Source organism: Dipodomys spectabilis, unplaced genomic scaffold, assembly GCF_019054845.1.
Source record: "Dipodomys spectabilis isolate Male_0828 unplaced genomic scaffold, ASM1905484v1 ptg000669l, whole genome shotgun sequence".
Taxonomy (NCBI): domain Eukaryota; kingdom Metazoa; phylum Chordata; class Mammalia; order Rodentia; family Heteromyidae; genus Dipodomys; species Dipodomys spectabilis.
The window spans coordinates 3710382-3728228 of NW_024871346.1; the positions used below are offsets into that span (position 1 = coordinate 3710382).

Below are 17847 nucleotides of genomic sequence, written 5' to 3' on the forward strand. Positions count from 1 at the left end.
GTGCTAGCCTTGAGCTGAAGAGCTGAGGGACAGCGCCCAGGCCCAGAGTTCAAGCCCCATGACTGATAAAAAGAAATTAGCAGAAATTTATTGTGCACAGAGGTTTTATTTGTGATATTTACCTACAAAAAATAATATGCTGGGATTAAACTTTGCCCAGAGTATATATTTCTTTCTTCAACTCTCTCCTCTTCCCTTCTATCTCCTTTCTATAGTTATTAATAGGCTCCCTTATTTTATTTTTGTAGTACCTATAATGGACACAAAGAAGCATTTTTCTTTCTTCCTGTTCATCTCTTCCTTTGAGAAAAGAGGGTTTGATGGGAGGCCTGTGGTGGTCAATAACGTGCCTGTGTCTTTGTGGTGTGAGAGGCACGGTGCCAGGCAGGCCAGCTGAATCAATTCCTTTGACCCGGGGATCTGAGGGGACAGTGGTATTGCTATCCCCACATGGCAGATGAGGAAACCGAGGCCAATGCGCTCACGTGAAATTCCCAGCATGATTCGCCTGCTGACCGGAAGGGCCAGGATACAAATCCGCACTGTCTCTTTGGCCAATTCCTAATCACTCCATTTTGAAAACTTTCCATGGACTATAAGGCTAATTGGTACACATTCTGTGTGTTCCATGTCTTTTGTTCATACAATGCCTAGACATTATGGTGGATGTTTGATGGCTGGACTTGGTCGTACTCAGTTAGGAAGTGGTGCTGTCTTTCTTCCACACTGATTTCAAACCTTCTTGATCCTTGCGGTTTCCTATCCTGGGTAATAAAGCCCTTCCCATCATATTAAACTATTCAACAGGCTCATACCCAACTGCTGAGGAAACCCATTCTCATCTAAATCCACGGCACTTCCATTTTATCTGAACTTAAATCCCAGCTTCCTCCTCATGGGCGTGGGAAGCCGTCCATTTCTCTCCTGGTTCCTTTTCCTCTGCCACTTGCTGCTTCTAGCGTCTCCAGAGTTGTGGCAAAGCAGGGGAATGTGAGGAGGACCGAAGGTTCTCATGTAGCTGTGCCTTCTAATCTCACCGACTGCCTCCATGCTGCTGTTCCCATGGGGGCCCTCTGGGGCCACGGTGACCAGGGCCCCGCCAGGGGTGGGGAGAGGTCTCACGTGGATGGGGAAGGGGGGGAGGGCATGGCAGCCACGGTGGAGCTGCGGAGCTCCACTGTAGGGGCCGCCCTTTCACTCCTTCCCCCTGTCTTGCTTCTGCTCAGGGACCTATCACTGCATATTTAGATACAAGAACGCATACAGCGTGGCCACCAAAGATGTCACCATCCACCCGGTGCCTCCGGAGATCATGGCCGACCCTCTGGAGGTGAGCGGCCTCTGCGTCGGTTCCTACTGCTTCAAGTGCTGCATAGATGAGGACGAGGACTACAGAGTCTCCTTCCAAGTGGACTCCTCCCTCTTTCCTGCTGGTAAGATGCCCACTGCCAGCCCTCACGGCGTGTCATCTCGTCTCTGCGGAGTCCAAGGTAGTCTCTTAACACAGACCCAGACATGCAGAGATCAAGTCCCAGAGGCAAGAGAGCGGAGCGAAATCCCATGAGCTTTGCTCTCTTCAACTCTGTGGGTGATGACCAATTCTACCCAGCCTCAGAGAGGGGGCTCCCCTATCATTTTTGTGGAAGCTGTTAAAGGCAATAGGAAGGTTCCTAAACAAGATTTCTACTCTCTCAGTATGGCAGAATACATACTCTCATGATCCCTGTTCGTTTGCTGCAACAAAATAAAAAAATAATAACTTGCTACAAAATGACACAATACTTCTTCTAAATATGTAACTGGGAACGCTAGAAAGTAAGCAAGGGGCTGGGAAGGTGGCTCAGTGGTAGAGTGCTTGCCTTGCATGCATGAGGCCCTGGGTTCAATTCCTCAGCACAACATAAGCAGAAAAAGCCGGAAGTGGTGCTTTGGCTCAAGTGGTAGAGCACTAGCCCAGAGCTGAAGAGCTGAAGGACAGCGCTCAGGCCCAGAGTTCAGGCCCAACGACCGGACCCAAAAAAAAACAAAAAAGAAAGTAAGCGAAATAACCAAGTATCAAAGACTTAGAGGAAAAGAAAACAGAAACAATACTTGAGCTAATGGGGTAGCATTTTGACAGGCCTTTTCCAATAGCAGAGCCTTGAGTTCATGGCTCTTGCAGGCATAAAAGAATGACTTTGTTCTCTTAACAGTAACGGAGGTGCCCACACCCCAGCTCTACAATGCTAGGAATTTTAAAGGGTGGCATTCTCCCAAAAAGAACAGGCCAGGAAAACAAGACACAATAAAACAGGAAAAGGACCTTGTGCCAGAGTGTATACAGCGTGCCCTCGCTCTGAAAGGACAGTGATGTTTTCCTGAGAATTGTAACTGTCCTGTCATTACCTAGCCCCTGGCTTTGAACTGGAGCTGTGTATGTGGTTTAGGAGTTCCAAGCAGAAGAGCAAGGAACTTAATTAAAGCAGTTCCTTCATTGGTATGCCATGCCATTTGAAAGAGAAAGAAAAGGAGAGGAAAGGGAAAAACAATCAAATCCTCTTTGGTATAATTCATCCTCAATTTAGATTCCTCAGAATTCCCAACCAAACAGAAGTGCACAAAAACCAAGTCTCAAAACATAGACATTTCCTGTGGTGGAAGTAATGTCGACCCTTTTTGTGTTCTGAGCAATGTAGATAATGGGAGGGGGAAAAACAAGTTGAGAAAAGCACCTTGCCACTAGTGTTCAGAGAAGACTGCACGGGAAGACAATAGAGGTTCTATGTAGATATTGAAATATATAAGCATTTCAACCATCTGTGCTTGATATGCACAGGATGAGTGCTTTTTATTACTGAGCTAAGTACCAAGAGATGCAAAGAAAAATAGAGCTTTCTCTGCAGGAACACATAGACTAATGGAGAAGAAAGATCTATATATTAGTAGCTATAACCCAATGTAATGAAGACAGGGAGGAATGAGCAGCATTAGAGAGTATGAGAAAGGCATTCTAACTATGAAAAATGTGTGGGGGCAGATTTGGAACCTTTAAGTGTCAAGGTGCAGTTTTGACTGGTACACATGCAAATATGGGCCAAAGGCTATTGTACATAAATACGTGAAACCGCATTAAAAAACCATTGTGACACATTCCTAGGAAGTGTGTGGGCAGGTGCGTCCATACTAGATCACTGTGATAACGTCTGTGCTTGGTAACTCACATTGGGAATCCGTGTCTCCCCTCTGTGTTCAGTGAAAGAAGTCCATGGAAAGCAAGTTTGCTACAAGTACAATCTCCACGTAAAACCAGTTCCCGCGTGTCCCAAAACCATCGAGGTATCTTGCCGGTTTACCAATGCTGCTAACTATTCCGTCTGGAGCCAGTCAATGAAGCTCACCCTGGTTCCCGGTAAGGGCATTTTCAAGTACTTTAAAATGTTTTCCATGGGAGCAGAGACTCATTTATTCATTCACTTTCATATTTAGACATTCAATCAATACTATGCTAAGTATCATCACTGTGGCAGACCTTGAGCCAACCCTGAGGAGATCTGAAAAGAAATAAGCAGCGTCCCTTGGTGTTCAGTGTAAGGAAGCCCAGGAGCAAACACTTCAACATCTTTCTTAGAATACGCCTGGAGTTGCTATAATGAATTACTCTGTGAGGGTACAGCAGAGTTTCTCAACCTTCGCTGCCCTTGGGGTTTTGCCAGGAAAGTTTAAAACCCTAAAGAAACTGGAGCCACCAGTGGTAAAGCGCTTGCCTTGAGTTGAGGAGCTGAGGGACAGCACCCAGGTCCAGAGTTCAAGCCCCATGACCGACCAAAGAAAAGGATTGGGCTCACATAGTAGGAAAGAGCTCAGTCCGGCTCTGCACACTCAGATCTGAGGGCCAGCAGCAGGGGTTTACTCAGGTGACGTTCATTCAGGTTCCTAGAGGATTCTAGGTAAATCCTTTCTCAGAAAAATCCCCATAGGGAAAAGCACAAACACTGGCTCCATTGAGCAGCTGGGCACTTAGGAGGAAGGATGCGAAGCCCCTTTCTTGAGCCACTTGGGATGGAATACCGGAGAGCATTCTAGTGTAGTCCACGCGCTATGCTGGCAGGAAAGGACCCCGCTGATTTAATCTGGATCTTTGTTCTGTTTTGTTTCTCTCTCTTACCAGCCTCTTGTCATTTTCCCTGATAGCTGGAGGGGTTGTGCTGTTCCCTCTGCAGCCACAACCTTTCCTGTTATTTTATCAAATCAATCACACAGGATAAGAAAGTGTGACCCTTCAAATAAAAGAGTGACATGTAGAGCAAAATCAGAGTTCTTCAGGAGTTTCCACAGATTGCTGGAGGAATAACCATGTTAAGAATTTCTCCCACCTCTTCTCCTCCTCTCAGTTGTCTTCTCTGTTTCCTTGTCTCCCCTGCAGGGGAGAACGTCACGTGCAGAGACCCCATCATAGGTGTTGGTGAGCCCGGGAAAGTCATCCAGAAGCTCTGCCAGTTCTCGCGGGTTCCCAGGAGCCTGGGCGGCGTCCTTGGTGGCCTTGTCACTTACAGATGCGTGGACTCCCACTGGAGGGAGGAGAGGAAAAGCTGCATCTCTGCCCCCATCTATGGCCTCCTCCAGCTGGCTAGGGTGAGCCACAGACCCGCCCTTGACTCGAAGCCCTCCTCTGGGACAGCTCTCCAGCCTGCATGTGAGAGCTCATTACGTAGCACAGGCTGGTCTTGAACTCACGATCCTTCTGCCTCCTTCTCCCAAGGGCTGAGATTGAATGTGGTCCATCCTACCTGGTCTAGAGACATTTTTCAACAGAAAAGGACTGTGCTAGTCTAGCAGGCAACATCTGATGTAATCATTCAACCTCTCTATTCATTGAACTCTGCACCACAGTGTCTGCCTTGTGTTTGGTTAGGTTTTCTGGAGATATGACGTGTTGCTTGCTTTATGAAGGAGCTTATGATTTGTTTGGCGTGGTATTCTTTGGTCAGTATGGATAGATAACGATTTGTCATGCGGGGGTACCAGTCAGTCATGACACTGGGGTAACAGGCACAAGCCAGGATTTCCCCAGGATAGCAAGAGTGGCCTGTCAGTGATCAGCAGAAAGAATGATACAAGAGAACACACAGAGGCAGACTGTGGTCCTAGAGCCATGATATGCACCTTTCCTTTATGTCTAGTGTTCAGGGAGAGAGATGTTCCGCCCTCCCCTCTCCGTGTGTGAGACCTTACTTCTGAGCCCATTCTAAAGAGCGCGCATGGATAATCCAAGAGAGCTCACGGGATTCCCTTCGCTTCATGGGCACAGGGAAAAATAGACAAAATCCACAGCCATGGAAGAGCTTGCCGTGAATCCACCAGCAGAGCCACTGGCTGGACAGACTGGCTGGACAGACTGACGTGTGTCTCACTGTGGCTTCTCTGGTTTCACTAGGCATTGATCAAGAGTCCCTCCCAGGACCTGAAGCTCCCGGCCTACCTCAAGGATCTTTCTGTCAGCACGGGCAAGGAGAAGCAGGACATCCGCTCCTCCCCTGGGAGCCTGGGTGCCATCATTAACATTCTTGGTCTGCTCTCGACAGTGCCAACCCAAGTGAATGTGGAAATGATGAGGGTGAGTATGGACGAGCCACATGTCATGTCTTCTTGTGTCACTTCCCTCCTACCTCTTCCTCTTTAGCCTCTTCGGAGCAAGGACCTGCCATTACTTGGTCTGTTATCGGTGGCTGTGACGATATCGCAGCATTCCCAGTGTCCCTTGGGGAAATGAAGGTTTCTTTAGTGGGTCTCTGTAGTAGTTTCCTTCTTCAGGCAGTATGTAATATACTGAACATGCCCTTTGGGGAAATTAGAGTCCTGGGAGGAAAGAGATTCACTTGCAAGAGCTCAGACGAGGAGACTAATGGCAGGATTCTTACAGAGGTGAAGCCACAGTACAGCAGACCAAGAAACTGAAGTGTGACACTAGGGCACCCGGACACCGGCAGGACTGGAGCAGGTTGGGAGGAGTCTAGTCACAGCCATGTCTCCACAGAAGCTGGAGTGCAGGAAGGTCACACCTTGTACCAGAAGGAAGACGAAATAAAAGTAGGGGGTGTCAAGGAATAGTGAATCCCATCTTCCCTCTCCTTCCACTCCCTGTCACCCACCAAACAAGCCAATAGCAAAGGAACTTTGTCGTATTTCTTCCTTGGGCCACTGGAATGAAGAACCACAAACTGGGTAGCTCACAAGAGGAATTTGTCCTGTCACAGTTCTAGAGGTTAGAACCCTGAGCCAAGGTGTCCTCAGAGTCCCGCTCCCCCCAAAGCACCCAGACAAGAAGCTCCCCCTGTCCTCCAGCTCCAGGTGGCGCCAGGTGTCCTTTGGCTGGTGGCTGCCTCTCTCTGTCTTCTGTCTCTGTTGCCACACAGTTTCTTCCCTTCGGCCTTCATCTCTTCTCATAGCTCTCATGAAGTTCCTGGTCATTGCAGTTTGGCTTTCCCAGGTGGTTCAGGTTGAACCATTTACGCAGTTCCCTCTACACAAACAATGTGTCCCACAGTTCCCTCTACACAAACAATGTGTCCCCACAAAGGCCCATTTCCCAGGTTTGAAGATTAGGACATGTCATGTGGGAGGTCAAGCTGCTATTAGAGCTCACACTCTCAGAGTTAAGGCAAGGTAGAGACAGGAAGTAAAATAATTTCATAAATGGGAACCCTCAGGCTTAAATGTGTGTGTGTGTGTGTGTGAGAGAGAGAGAGAGAGAGAGAAAGAGAATAAAGTCACTTAGTAGAAAATAAAGATCTCTTCAATGCCCGGACTTAGCGAATGCTTAAGGATTGAGAACATCTTGGAGACTTTCCCATACTTGTTGATGAGATGTCTTCTACTAGACAGCCTTTATAGATCTGAAATCTACAAGAAACCCAAACAAGATCATGAATAGTCCTGCCACCTGCCGAATTGGCCTTAGCAAGGCGTAGGAGCGTGGTTCTCATGGCTGCTAGTAGTAAGTATTGAGCCCAGCCCTGCTGTCTGTCTGAGGTTCCCTCCTCTGACAGCATTGGTAGAAGACAGGTCCCAGATCCTCTCTGCCCAGGATGCCTGTTTTCCTCTCTGTTCTTCCCCCTTTTGCTTCTCACCACCCAGCTGCGGTAGAAAGAATCTCATGGGTGTCACTTCCAGGATCTGCTCTCCACCGTGAATGTCATCCTGGACGCGTCTACCTTCCACTCCTGGCAGGAATTACAACAGCAGCAGAGCAACCACACTTCCCAGCTGCTGCATTCGGTGGAAAGATTTTCCCAAGCCCTGTGGTTGGGAGACAGCACCCCTCCATCTCTCTCCCACCCCAATGTGCAAATGAAGAGCATGTTGGTGAAACCAGGCCCCCCGAAACTCTACCAACAGAAGTTTGTTTTCCCGGACTCGGACCTCTGGGGCGATGTGGCCATTGACGAATGCCAGCTGGGCCACCTGCAGCCGGAGTCGTCCATCGTCACCGTGGCCTTCCCAACCCTCAAAGCCATTCTCGCCCCGGAGCTTCCCAGAAGGACTTTGGCCAGCAGCTTAGTGATGACCACCACCATCAGCCGCCAGATGGCCAGGCCATTCGGGATTGCCATGACCTTTAAGAGCAACCACTATTCAAGGGAGAGGCCCCAGTGCGTCTTCTGGAACTTCAGCCTTGCCAATCACACCGGGGGGTGGGACACCAGCGGGTGCTACGTGAAAGAAGTCCGTGCGGACACGGTGTCGTGTTACTGTGACCACCTCACCTCCTTCTCCATCCTCATGTCCCCCGACTCCCCGGACCCCGACTCTCTGATGAAGATCCTGCTGGACATCATTTCCTATATCGGGCTGGGCTTCTCCATCCTGAGCCTGGCGGCCTGCCTGGTGGTGGAGGCCATGGTGTGGAAGTCGGTCACCAAGAACCGGACGTCCTACATGCGGCACATCTGCATCGTGAACATCGCGGCCTCCCTCCTCCTGGCCGATGCCTGGTTCATGGTGGCCGCTGCCATCCAGGACTATTACTCCCCTCTCAAGGAGACAGCCTGCGTGGCCACCACCTTCTTCATCCACTTCTTCTACCTCAGTGTCTTCTTCTGGATGCTGACCCTGGGCCTCATGCTCTTCTACCGCCTGGTGTTCATCTTGCACGACGCTAGCAAGTCCACGCAGAAGGCCCTGGCCTTCTCGCTGGGCTACGTCTGTCCCCTGGCCATTGCGGCGGTCACGCTGGGGGCCACGCAGCCCAGGGATGCGTACACCAGGAAGAATGCGTGCTGGCTCAACTGGGAGGACACCAAGGCACTGCTGGCCTTCGTGATCCCGGCCCTGGCCATCGTGGTGGTCAACCTGACCATCACCGTCGTGGTCATCGCCAAGATCCTCAGGCCCTCCGTCGGCGACAGGCCGAGCAAGCAGGAGAAGAGCAGCTTGCTGCAGATCAGCAAGAGCGTCGGGGTGCTCACGCCGCTCCTGGGGCTCACGTGGGGGTTCGGGCTCGCCACCGTGTTCCAGGGGAGCAGCGCCGTCTTCCACATCATCTTCACGCTCCTCAACGCCTTCCAGGTAAGTGGGGTGCTGCGGGGCGGCCGGGAAAGGGACACACTCCGGCGGGACACACCCAGGACGGAAACACAAACAGAAGCGGGAATGGGGAAGGGTTTTGGTGCAGAGAAACCAATTAAGTCTTCAGTGAAAAACATCACTGCTAAGCCAAGCGGTGTCTCAGCCAATCTCCATCGGCACCCTGTGAGCTGTGTGTGTGAGTACACCTGTCTCGTTCATCGCCATATCCCTGGAAGAAATGATCGCTGTAGGCCCCACAGAATGAATGCCTCATGAATCGCAGACCATCTGCATATAGTAGAGTGCACACAAGGCTTTCCTCTTCTGTCGTTCATCACTAATGACAATGGAGGCTAGTTGGTTAGAAGATCCAGGAGGGAGAAATGGATCACAAGCTTTTGACATGTAGAAAAGGGAGCCATTAATCCTTCTCTGTTCCATAGAGAGAGGATAAGGATGGGTGAAAGTCTACCTAGCGGATGCAGGATCCCATAAAGTGGAAAGGAGATAAGGGGGCTGGAGGTGGAGTTTTGCTTCCTGGGTGTTTGTGGCATGCCTATAAAACCCCAATGTCTGGGACTGGGACTGTGGCTCTGAGTTCTAAGGTTGCCATCTACTGCCCCTACAACATAGGCCTCCAGCCAGTGGTTCATACCTCTAATCCCAGCTACGAAGGAGGCGGAGATCTGAGGACTGTGGTTTAAAGCCAACCCGGGCAGAAAAGTCAGTGAGATTCTTATCTCCAAGTAACCACCAAAAAGTCAGAAGTAGAGCCTGTGGCCCAAGTAGTAGAGAGCTAGCCTTGAGCACAAAAGATCAGAGATAGCACGGAGCCCTGAGTTATAGCCCCAGGTCACACACACACACACACACACACACACACACACACACACACACACACACACACACGCATGTATGCATGCACGCACGCACATCTCCATTGGAAGATGTTAGTTAACTCATCCCAGATCATCATCATAACCTGCAGGGAAGAATGGGAAATAGCACAGACATTGAAGGCCTATTTAAGAGTATAAACAGTGGGCATACCAGTCATAAGTAGAACTAGAAAATGCTCTCCTAGCATCGTGTCATTTAGGACCTACTGCACGCAACCCCTTTGACGTTACCATGTGCTGGACTTGATCCATGAACTCAGGCAGGGAAGAAGGGGCCGCCATACCTGGTTTGTGGCGGCATTCAATACCAGGCTAACGCCGCTTCTTTCCTCGGACACTTGCATTGGATTAAAATTCACCTCTTCTCATCCTTCTTCACAGGGACTGTTCATCTTACTCTTCGGCTGTCTCTGGGATCAGAAGGTAAGAATGGCTTCCTGTGCCCATGGAAGGCTAGGGGACAAGTGGCCTGCTGAACTCCTGAATTTACATTGGCTTCTTTTAAACACCATAGGTGCAGGAGGCTTTGCTGAACAAGTTCTCGCTGTCAAGATGGTCTTCCCAGCACTCAAAGGTGATCCTCACCCCCCCGGGGAGACATTCTGCTTCCCACCCTCATAGCTTCCACCTGTATGATGAAATGAACTACATGAACTTTGTCCAGTAGCATTGGGACTGGTGGGTTTACACCCAAGCCCCTCTACCTCCACCACTTATTTGGGCATTGATTATTCAATTGATTTTTTCTTCTTGTGGCCTCAGGCTGCCTATTAAACACAGCCATAGAGTTCTCTTCTAGAATGCTGCATAGCAGCATGAGAGATCATATAAAATTAAGGTCAATTTCAGGCTCCCAGTAAGAATCTTCTGAGGGAACTTCAAGGCATTAGAGAAAACTATTTGAGAAGTAAACATTTTTAACCTAAATATTGTCTTTGAATATATTTTTATTTTTTATCACTTTAACTTATTATTTTATTATTTTTTATTATTTTTAAAATTTTTTTGGGAGGGGTCTGGTCGTGGGGCCTTGAACTCTGGGCCTGGGCCCTGTCCCTCAGCTCTTCAGCTCAAGGCTAGCGCTCTACCACTTGAGCCACAGCGCCACTTCTGGCTTTTTTTCTTTTTGCTTATGTGGTGCTGGGGAATTGAACCCAGGGCCTCATGCATGCAAGGCAAGTGCTCTACCACTGAGCCAACTTCCCAGCCCTAAAATTATTTTTATATGTCAGAAGATACTAGAAAAATCTACCAAACAGGAAAAAATATCTTTGAGCTGGGTTGTACCATCGATTAGCTATGTGCAGATCCTGGGTTTGATTCACAGTGCCAAAAAGCAGGGGAGAAAAAAGGAAAGGAGGAAGGAAGGAGAAAGGAATACAAGGAGAAGGGAAGGGAAGGAAAGAGGAAGAGAGAAAGGAAGGGGAAGGGGAAGAGGAGGGAGGGAAGAGGAGGGAAAGAGAGGAAGTGAGAAAGGAAAAAAGGAAAGGGAAGGAGGAAAGGGAGCAAGGAAGAAAATAAGGAAGAAGAGAGAGAGGAGGAAGAAACACGGGAAAGCCCATGTCTTGGAGGAGTTTTTCTAATGCACATGGTAAGATCACGGAGCCTTGCTGTGGTCTAAGGGAGTGTGAATTGCCAGGCAGGAAAGTGTGTACAAGAGGGCAGCAAACCAGTCCTCCCAGCCCCAACTGCCCTGCGGGAACAGATGCACTTTGTCATGTTTATTTATTTATTTTCTAAAAATCTCTCTTCTAGTCAACATCCCTAGGTTCATCGACACCTGTGTTTTCCATGAGTTCTCCAATATCGAGAAGATTTAACAATCTTTTTGGTAAAACAGGTAGGTTGTATCTTCTGAGTATTCCGTGGGTGATCAGAACAAATGTTTCCTGCCTCCTCCCCTTCACACATCACCAGGAGGTTGGGCAGTGACTGGCTTCCCTTGGTGGGTAGCTAACAGCAAACTACAAGAAGAGAAGCCTTCAGGGCCATTTGCGAATGAACACATGGGCCTGAATGGCTGGCCTTCATGTTTATGTGGGAAAGAATAAACTTGGGAAATCCTACCTGGGGGATTCTACTCTGTGGGTTTGTTATCCGTTTTTCCCTCTTTTCATGGGAAAGGCCTATTTTGCATGCTGGTATTGATAGAAATTAATAGGCATGCATGAGCAGCAACCCACGCCAGCTACTCTTATTTGAAATACTCCTGGCTGAAATGTCCACTTTGGAAATATGAAACAGAGGATGAATGACTTTGGTGAGCGATCGTTAGCTGTTCTGGTAAACTGCAAGCCTGGCCACCTACCATTATCCACCACAGAAAAATAAGCGCAAGAAATCTTCCAGGTGTTTTGTTTCCCACCCTCCCTCTCCCCCCACCCCCAGCCTCCTGCACATTCGGCAGACACTGCCACTGAACCTCTGAGTGTCACCCAGCCTTCCCCCAGCTGTTTGAAACTGAATAGACCTCAACCTATGACAATTCCAGCCCTAGATTTCTATATTTCATGAGAAATATTTGATCCAAAAGCCTTGGTCTGGAATACTTGGGGAATATCGGTCATCACTAAACCTCCAGGACCATAAGTGTTCACGGATTCTGTTTGATAAACAACTCATAAAACTGGAAGATGATTTTTTATTCTCTGAGTCACTGATGGGAATGCTGTCAGAGAGACGATTGAATATCCAGGAGATATTAGGACCCTTGGACTTGGCTTCCATCGCTTCCATTGAAGCAAAAACCATGAAAACTGTATGAAAGAATCACCCACCGGGTATGGGTAGCTCACACTCAGGAGGCTGAGATCTGAGGATCATGGTTCAAAGCCAGCCTGGGTAGGAAAGTCCATGAAAAGGCCAGAAAACCAGAAGTGGTGCTGTGGCTCAAGTAGTAGAACGCTGGCCTTGAGCAAAAGAGCTTAGGGACAGCGCCCGGGCCCCAAGTTCAAGCCCCACAACCACCACCCACCACAAAAGAATCCCACAGACTCACAATTATGCCATATGGAAGGGTCGATAAAATGTACTGTTTTCCAGTTAGATAGATGTGGGGTGTGGACTCAGTTTGGGGAGGAGGGGGGAGTAATCAAGGCCTGAGCCTATCTCTTTGCTTCTGGATGGTTCTGTGGGGCTCACCAGTACAGGTCAACTCTTGTCTACTTGGGGGGCAGCCTGTAACCTCTGTAACTTTGGTTTGTGTCACCAGCAGTCCCAGAGGCCCACCCCTCGGGCACTGATGGCAGCCTTGTTAGCAGTGGCCGTTCATGCATCTGATGGTAGGGTGGGCACTGCAACCCCCTCCCTGCTGGCACACTCTTCCTCTTCCTCTGCATAGTGCCTGCCGGCCGCCCGCCCACCCGAAGCTGTGTAGCTGCTCCGAGGCTGCCCCCCCCCCCCCCGCCACCTCTGGCTTCCCCCCCCCCCCCCCCCCCCCCCCCGCACCACAGGGGCCTCTTCCCTTCTACACTGTCCCGGACCTCCGCATCCTCCCCCCACCCCCCGCCTGTCCTCCTCTGTCATTGTCTCCTTCCTCTTCCTTGATGGAGCCCGGCCTTCAGCTCAGCCCCGAGGTAGCTCCCAGTTTTTCCCCCCAAGCAAGGGGACCAGGCAGGCTGATACCTGCGGAAGGTCCCTGGGCCATGCATGTGGTGCAGGTGGAGAGACTGCCCCCTGGTGGCCTGTGGCGAGACTGCCCCCCCTGCAGCTCTTCCCGCCCCCTGGAGAGCACAGCTCTGGCTGCTGGTGTGGTGGGAAGCCATGGGTGTTTGTGGTCTGCCTGCATGCCTGAGAACAGCAGCACTGCGGCCCTGGTTCTCCAGCACTCCCAAGGAGCCTCCCTGGTCCGCTACCATGTCCCCATCTTGGAGCTGCATGAAGACCGCGTCTTTGAGGCTCAGCTGCTGTTCTGTTTTGCAGGAACATATAATGTGTCCACACCAGAGACAACCAGCTCATCTGTGGAAAATTCATCCAGTGCTTATTCATTGCTCAACTGAGTCCAGGCCACGTGACATCCTGGGAACCCACCATCCACCTGCCGACTGCGAAAGTCGAGTGTTCCCTCCCGCGGCAGGCTCCTGGGAGCGGATGCTGCCTGCAGAGACTTGTGTGGTAGAAAAGAGAACCAATGCCTTTTGTAAAGACACTCTGAAAGTAACTGTTACATTAATCTCACTCCCCAGCCCTTACTTCATGGAAAGCTAAATGTGTATAGTATTTAAGTGAAACTCAAATCCCCCAACACCCAACCTTTCTGTCTATATTGTAAAATAGAATTGTGATGAGCCTTTCGCCTTTTTGCCTTTGGCTACGAAGATGAGCTTTGCTTATAATGATAAGTAAAACAGCTAGCACCTTGGAAATAAGTCAGACCGAAGGAGGAAGGGAGAGGATGAAAGAAGGAGGCAGAGAGGGAGTGGAGAGAAGAAGATGGAGGGGGGAAGGAGAGAAAGAAAGGGAGGGAAAAAGAAAGGGAGGGAAGGAAAAAAGGAAAGGAGGGAGGAAGGAAAGGAAAGAAGGAAGAATGAAAACAACATTCTTAAGAAACACATGTTAAGTGTCCACTGATCAAATACCATCACTCAGATCCCGCAACATTGGAGACTATAATACAAATACATGGCTCCAAAAGGGAAACGGAACACAAGCCATGAAGAATGAGTTGAGCTTCTTTCTGATATTTTCCTAGCTTAGAAGGAAAAAAAAAGATGATGGAAACATGTTCATACGTTGCTTTCTGTGTCAAGGTCACAGCCAAGTAAGTGTGTATGCACAGGATGTGTGAGCAATCTCAACCCGATAATATGGACATCCAACTGCTGGCTCATTTTTTATAGTTTATCAGAAAAGCTTTATGTTTAGTTCAGTCCATCTTTTGACAACTACAACAATAACAAATATACATATATATATTTTTATACACTGTCATTGACTGATTTTCTATACTGCACTGAAAACAGACCCCAGCTGTCTAACTGGGTACTTCGCTGTGCATTGTAGAATAGACTCTGATGGTCTTGTAGCCTTGTACATTAGTGTTGTTGTCCCTGTGGATAAGATGTCTCTTGGTGTACTGTCCACCTCCCTCTGTGGGGTCTTCTTCAGTCTTGAAGACCCCACACCAATATATATTAAGAGTGTTGTATGGTCTCCTTTGATTTTCTTTCAACCACTTGAAAGCTTCTGGAGAGAAATGGCTCAGCTATCCTGTGCTCAAGATGATACTTTGCCTTGGGAAGTGAGTGGCAGAATGTTTCCCAAAGATTAGCTTGTGAATCGGGTGCGTGTATGTGTATATATATGTATGTGTGCTTTTCATGAAAACCCCAGGTATTTATTAAAACCATCTCCACATAAGCATTAGCCAGGTGCTAGTCTGATCCCAAAGGAACAGAGACAATCGAGTCAGGGCCTCCCAGGAGACTTTGGAGGGTTGAACCTGAATGAGTCCCTGCACCGGGAAGCCAGGACTAAAGAGACTGCGGCATCATAATCACGCATGCGTGGCGATTCTGGGGTCTTCATCTGATAACCATTGAAATGCTCTTCCCTTTATTTTAGTCTTCTAATTCTACTTCTGCCCCCCTTTGAGGTGGGCTGGATACCTCTTACTGCACCGAAAGCGAATGGACCCCAGTGCTACCTGCTCGCCTCTCTGCCCCAACTGGATGGTTCTTGATTCTAAGTCACTGAAGGAGAGGAGAGTGTGAGTCTATCCATGCGGCCGCGTTCTCCAGGGAATGCTCCCGCCCTGGGGCAGAGCTCAGAATGGGGGAGACACAGCACCATGAGCTCTGGCCATTCAGGGATGAGAGTCCAAACTGGAGAAAGCATGACCCGAAATGGTTCCAACCCCTGGAGGTGGATCCAGGAAGATGGCGCCAGGGAGGTGTCCCAGAGCCAGCAGGGGGGTGGAGGCAGGGATGGCCTGTGATCCAACTGTGAGGGGACAGTGAACGTCCACCCCCTTCAGGAGGGGGTCCCTGGGGAGACATTGTGTGTGACCTTCTAAGGGAACGTCCATAAAGACAGAATTCCTCAGGCCGTGGTTCTGGCCTCTGCCCGCATGCATTCGTGGCATCACTTTCCCTTAACCCCCAACACACGTTCATGAGTTCACACCCCCCCCCCACACACACCTCACACACACAGAGGCAAATCTGCACCTCTGCCTTTCAAGCCACAGCATTCGCTCCAGATTCCACAAATAGGGTGAATAGCAACAGTCGAAGGAGTCCTCGCTGCCTTCCTGTCCACTCCAAGATGCACGCTTTGCCCTTTCCACAGAAGCAAATGGCGCGTGGATCTGAATTACACGAGGCCAGAGCTCACCTGGCCTCCAGCGAGCCGGTCAGGCAATGGTCAGATGGCAGGCCGGTGACACCGAAGGTCATGGCCACTGCCCTGGTGCCGGGGCAGCTGTGTGTGACGTACTTGCACACAGTCCTGGGCTGTCCACATGGCGTGAAGGCCACAGCCGTTCAGACAGTGGGTTGCGTCAGAGCCTGTGAAGGGGGAATTAACCATGAGGAGCTCCACGGAAACCCCAGCAATATCCTGAGCCTGGCCCATCCGTCCATCTCCCAAATAGCCACGGGTCCACTCCCTTCCTCCCCACGGACGCTGAGAACATCCATTGAGACGGAGGTAAATCAATCGAGTTTTAGGGTGTCCATTGCTAAAAGCAAGAAACACAGCAGGATCAGAGCCTTTTGTGCTTTCTGGGGAGACCAACAGAAAGGCCTTTGGCCACTGCAGAATAAATTCGCGGATGAGAACAATTATAACTACAGTCAGTGTAGTCGGGAGAGATTTGTGGGTGATTCTGAGGCCAAGGGAACAGAAGAAAGACCCCAGCCACTTAGGGAGACAAAGGGAACTCCGTGCACGGCCCCTCACTTTTTATTTATGACCTGTGGTGGCGGTCAAGAATAAATGTCACCTCACCGCATCCCAAAGAGGGTCAATGCAGGTTCCGCTCCTGGCATGTCCACAGCAAAGATGGAACCCAAGCACCTCTACCGATCGTACCAGGGTCTCTTCAGAGAAATGGGCTGCTTGGAAATCACATGCAATTATGCTTGGAACGTCAGAGCCATGTTTCAGTGTATGGCGGCCTACAACTGTGTGTAGGAGCACGCGCCTAACAATAAAGCACCGAATGAGGTTGTGAGCGTTTTTGTATAAACCATCTGCTGTTCTGTCACATGCTGCTGCTGTTCCCAGTTACCCCAAGTCAGCCAGGATGGAACCCCACATCCCAACATTCTCCAGCCACCAGCCATTCCCGAAGCTCCCGGCCGGGCTCAGGGCCGCAGAGGGCATTCCTCACCTTCCCGGCACACGCAGCCATCCTGCAAGGACCCAGCACCTCACCAGCCTGCAGCCAGGGGGCCGGGCAGAGCTCTCAGACCTAACTGCCCTGGAAGCAAATGCACAGATGTCCATTCTATTGTTGGTGTGTGATCCGAGATTTTCCTTGACTGCTGAAAATAGAAACCTGTGTTCCCATGTGGACGAACACCTTCTGGAACATTCCAGAGAAGAGTAGAGCTTCATGAGGTTGCTGCTCTCAGGGCACAGGAAGCAGATGGAGGAAGGAAGGATGACAAATGGGTGCAATCCCTGCAGGCCAGCTCTGTGCCAACACCTGCCGATCATCTCCAGAGAGATGAATTTCTGAGTCCTGGAGCCAGTGTGGTCAGCCTGGTCATGGGTCCTACAACCGACATACAGTGGTCTTGTCTGTGTTAAATGAATTTATTGAGACCCAGTCCCCCCCCCTCTGTATCCATGCTGGTACTGGGGTTCGAACTCAGAACTGGGTGTGTACTGTCCCTTAGCTTTTCATTCAAGGCTGGTGCTCTACCCCTTGAGCCACAGCTCCACTTCTGAGTTTTTGGTTGTTACTTGGAGATAAGAGTCTTATAGACTTTCCTGCCCAGGCTGACTTTGAGCCTCAGTCTTCAGATCTCAGCCTCCTGAGTAGCTAGGGTTTCAGGTATGAGCCACCGGCACCTGCCTGTTCTTCCTCCTTCATCTATAACTTGAGAAGGGAGATTGTATTAAAAGCTAAGCACACCACTGGGGGGGGGGGGGGGGGAGGGGAGCAGCGCTGGCTAGGCAGGGTGAGGGAGGATGGTCCACTTCCAAAGGCAGCGCCTAACAAAACCCAACAAATGACTCCCAGCCCTGCCTTCTCTGGACCCCGCTCTTGCGGGTACCATCCACAGTGGTGGGGAGAGGTGTTGGATTTTGATCAGTGGAGGAAAATTGTACATCCATTTGCTGTCTTTCTACACTCCTTGCCTGACCTCTCCCCCACCCCACCCCCCACACTGTGAGCTTTTCCCCAGGCCCCAGGAACACCCTCACCGCGTTGTCCTGAGGGATCTCCAGC

General features: G+C 50.0%; 1 protein-coding gene across 4 annotated transcripts in view; it reads left to right on the top strand.

The window, feature by feature from the left end:
* Adgrf5 (adhesion G protein-coupled receptor F5) overlaps positions 1 to 13739 on the top strand; it is a 70802-nt gene extending 57063 nt beyond the window's left edge. For 3 of the 4 annotated variants that reach the window (XM_042671907.1, XM_042671911.1, XM_042671909.1), the window contains 9 exons: positions 1227 to 1433; positions 3233 to 3388; positions 4403 to 4611; positions 5414 to 5593; positions 7150 to 8544; positions 9825 to 9866; positions 9958 to 10017; positions 11199 to 11283; positions 13365 to 13739. In XM_042671907.1, coding sequence (XP_042527841.1) covers positions 1227 to 1433; positions 3233 to 3388; positions 4403 to 4611; positions 5414 to 5593; positions 7150 to 8544; positions 9825 to 9866; positions 9958 to 10017; positions 11199 to 11283; positions 13365 to 13444 — 2414 coding nt within the window. In that variant the 3' untranslated portion in view covers positions 13445 to 13739. Of the gene's footprint in view, positions 1 to 1226; positions 1434 to 3232; positions 3389 to 4402; positions 4612 to 5413; positions 5594 to 7149; positions 8545 to 9824; positions 9867 to 9957; positions 10018 to 11198; positions 11284 to 12654; positions 12725 to 13364 lie in introns of all 4 variants that reach the window. The other variant, XM_042671910.1, reaches the window with a different exon arrangement.
* The last annotated feature ends 4108 nt before the right edge of the window (positions 13740 to 17847 follow it).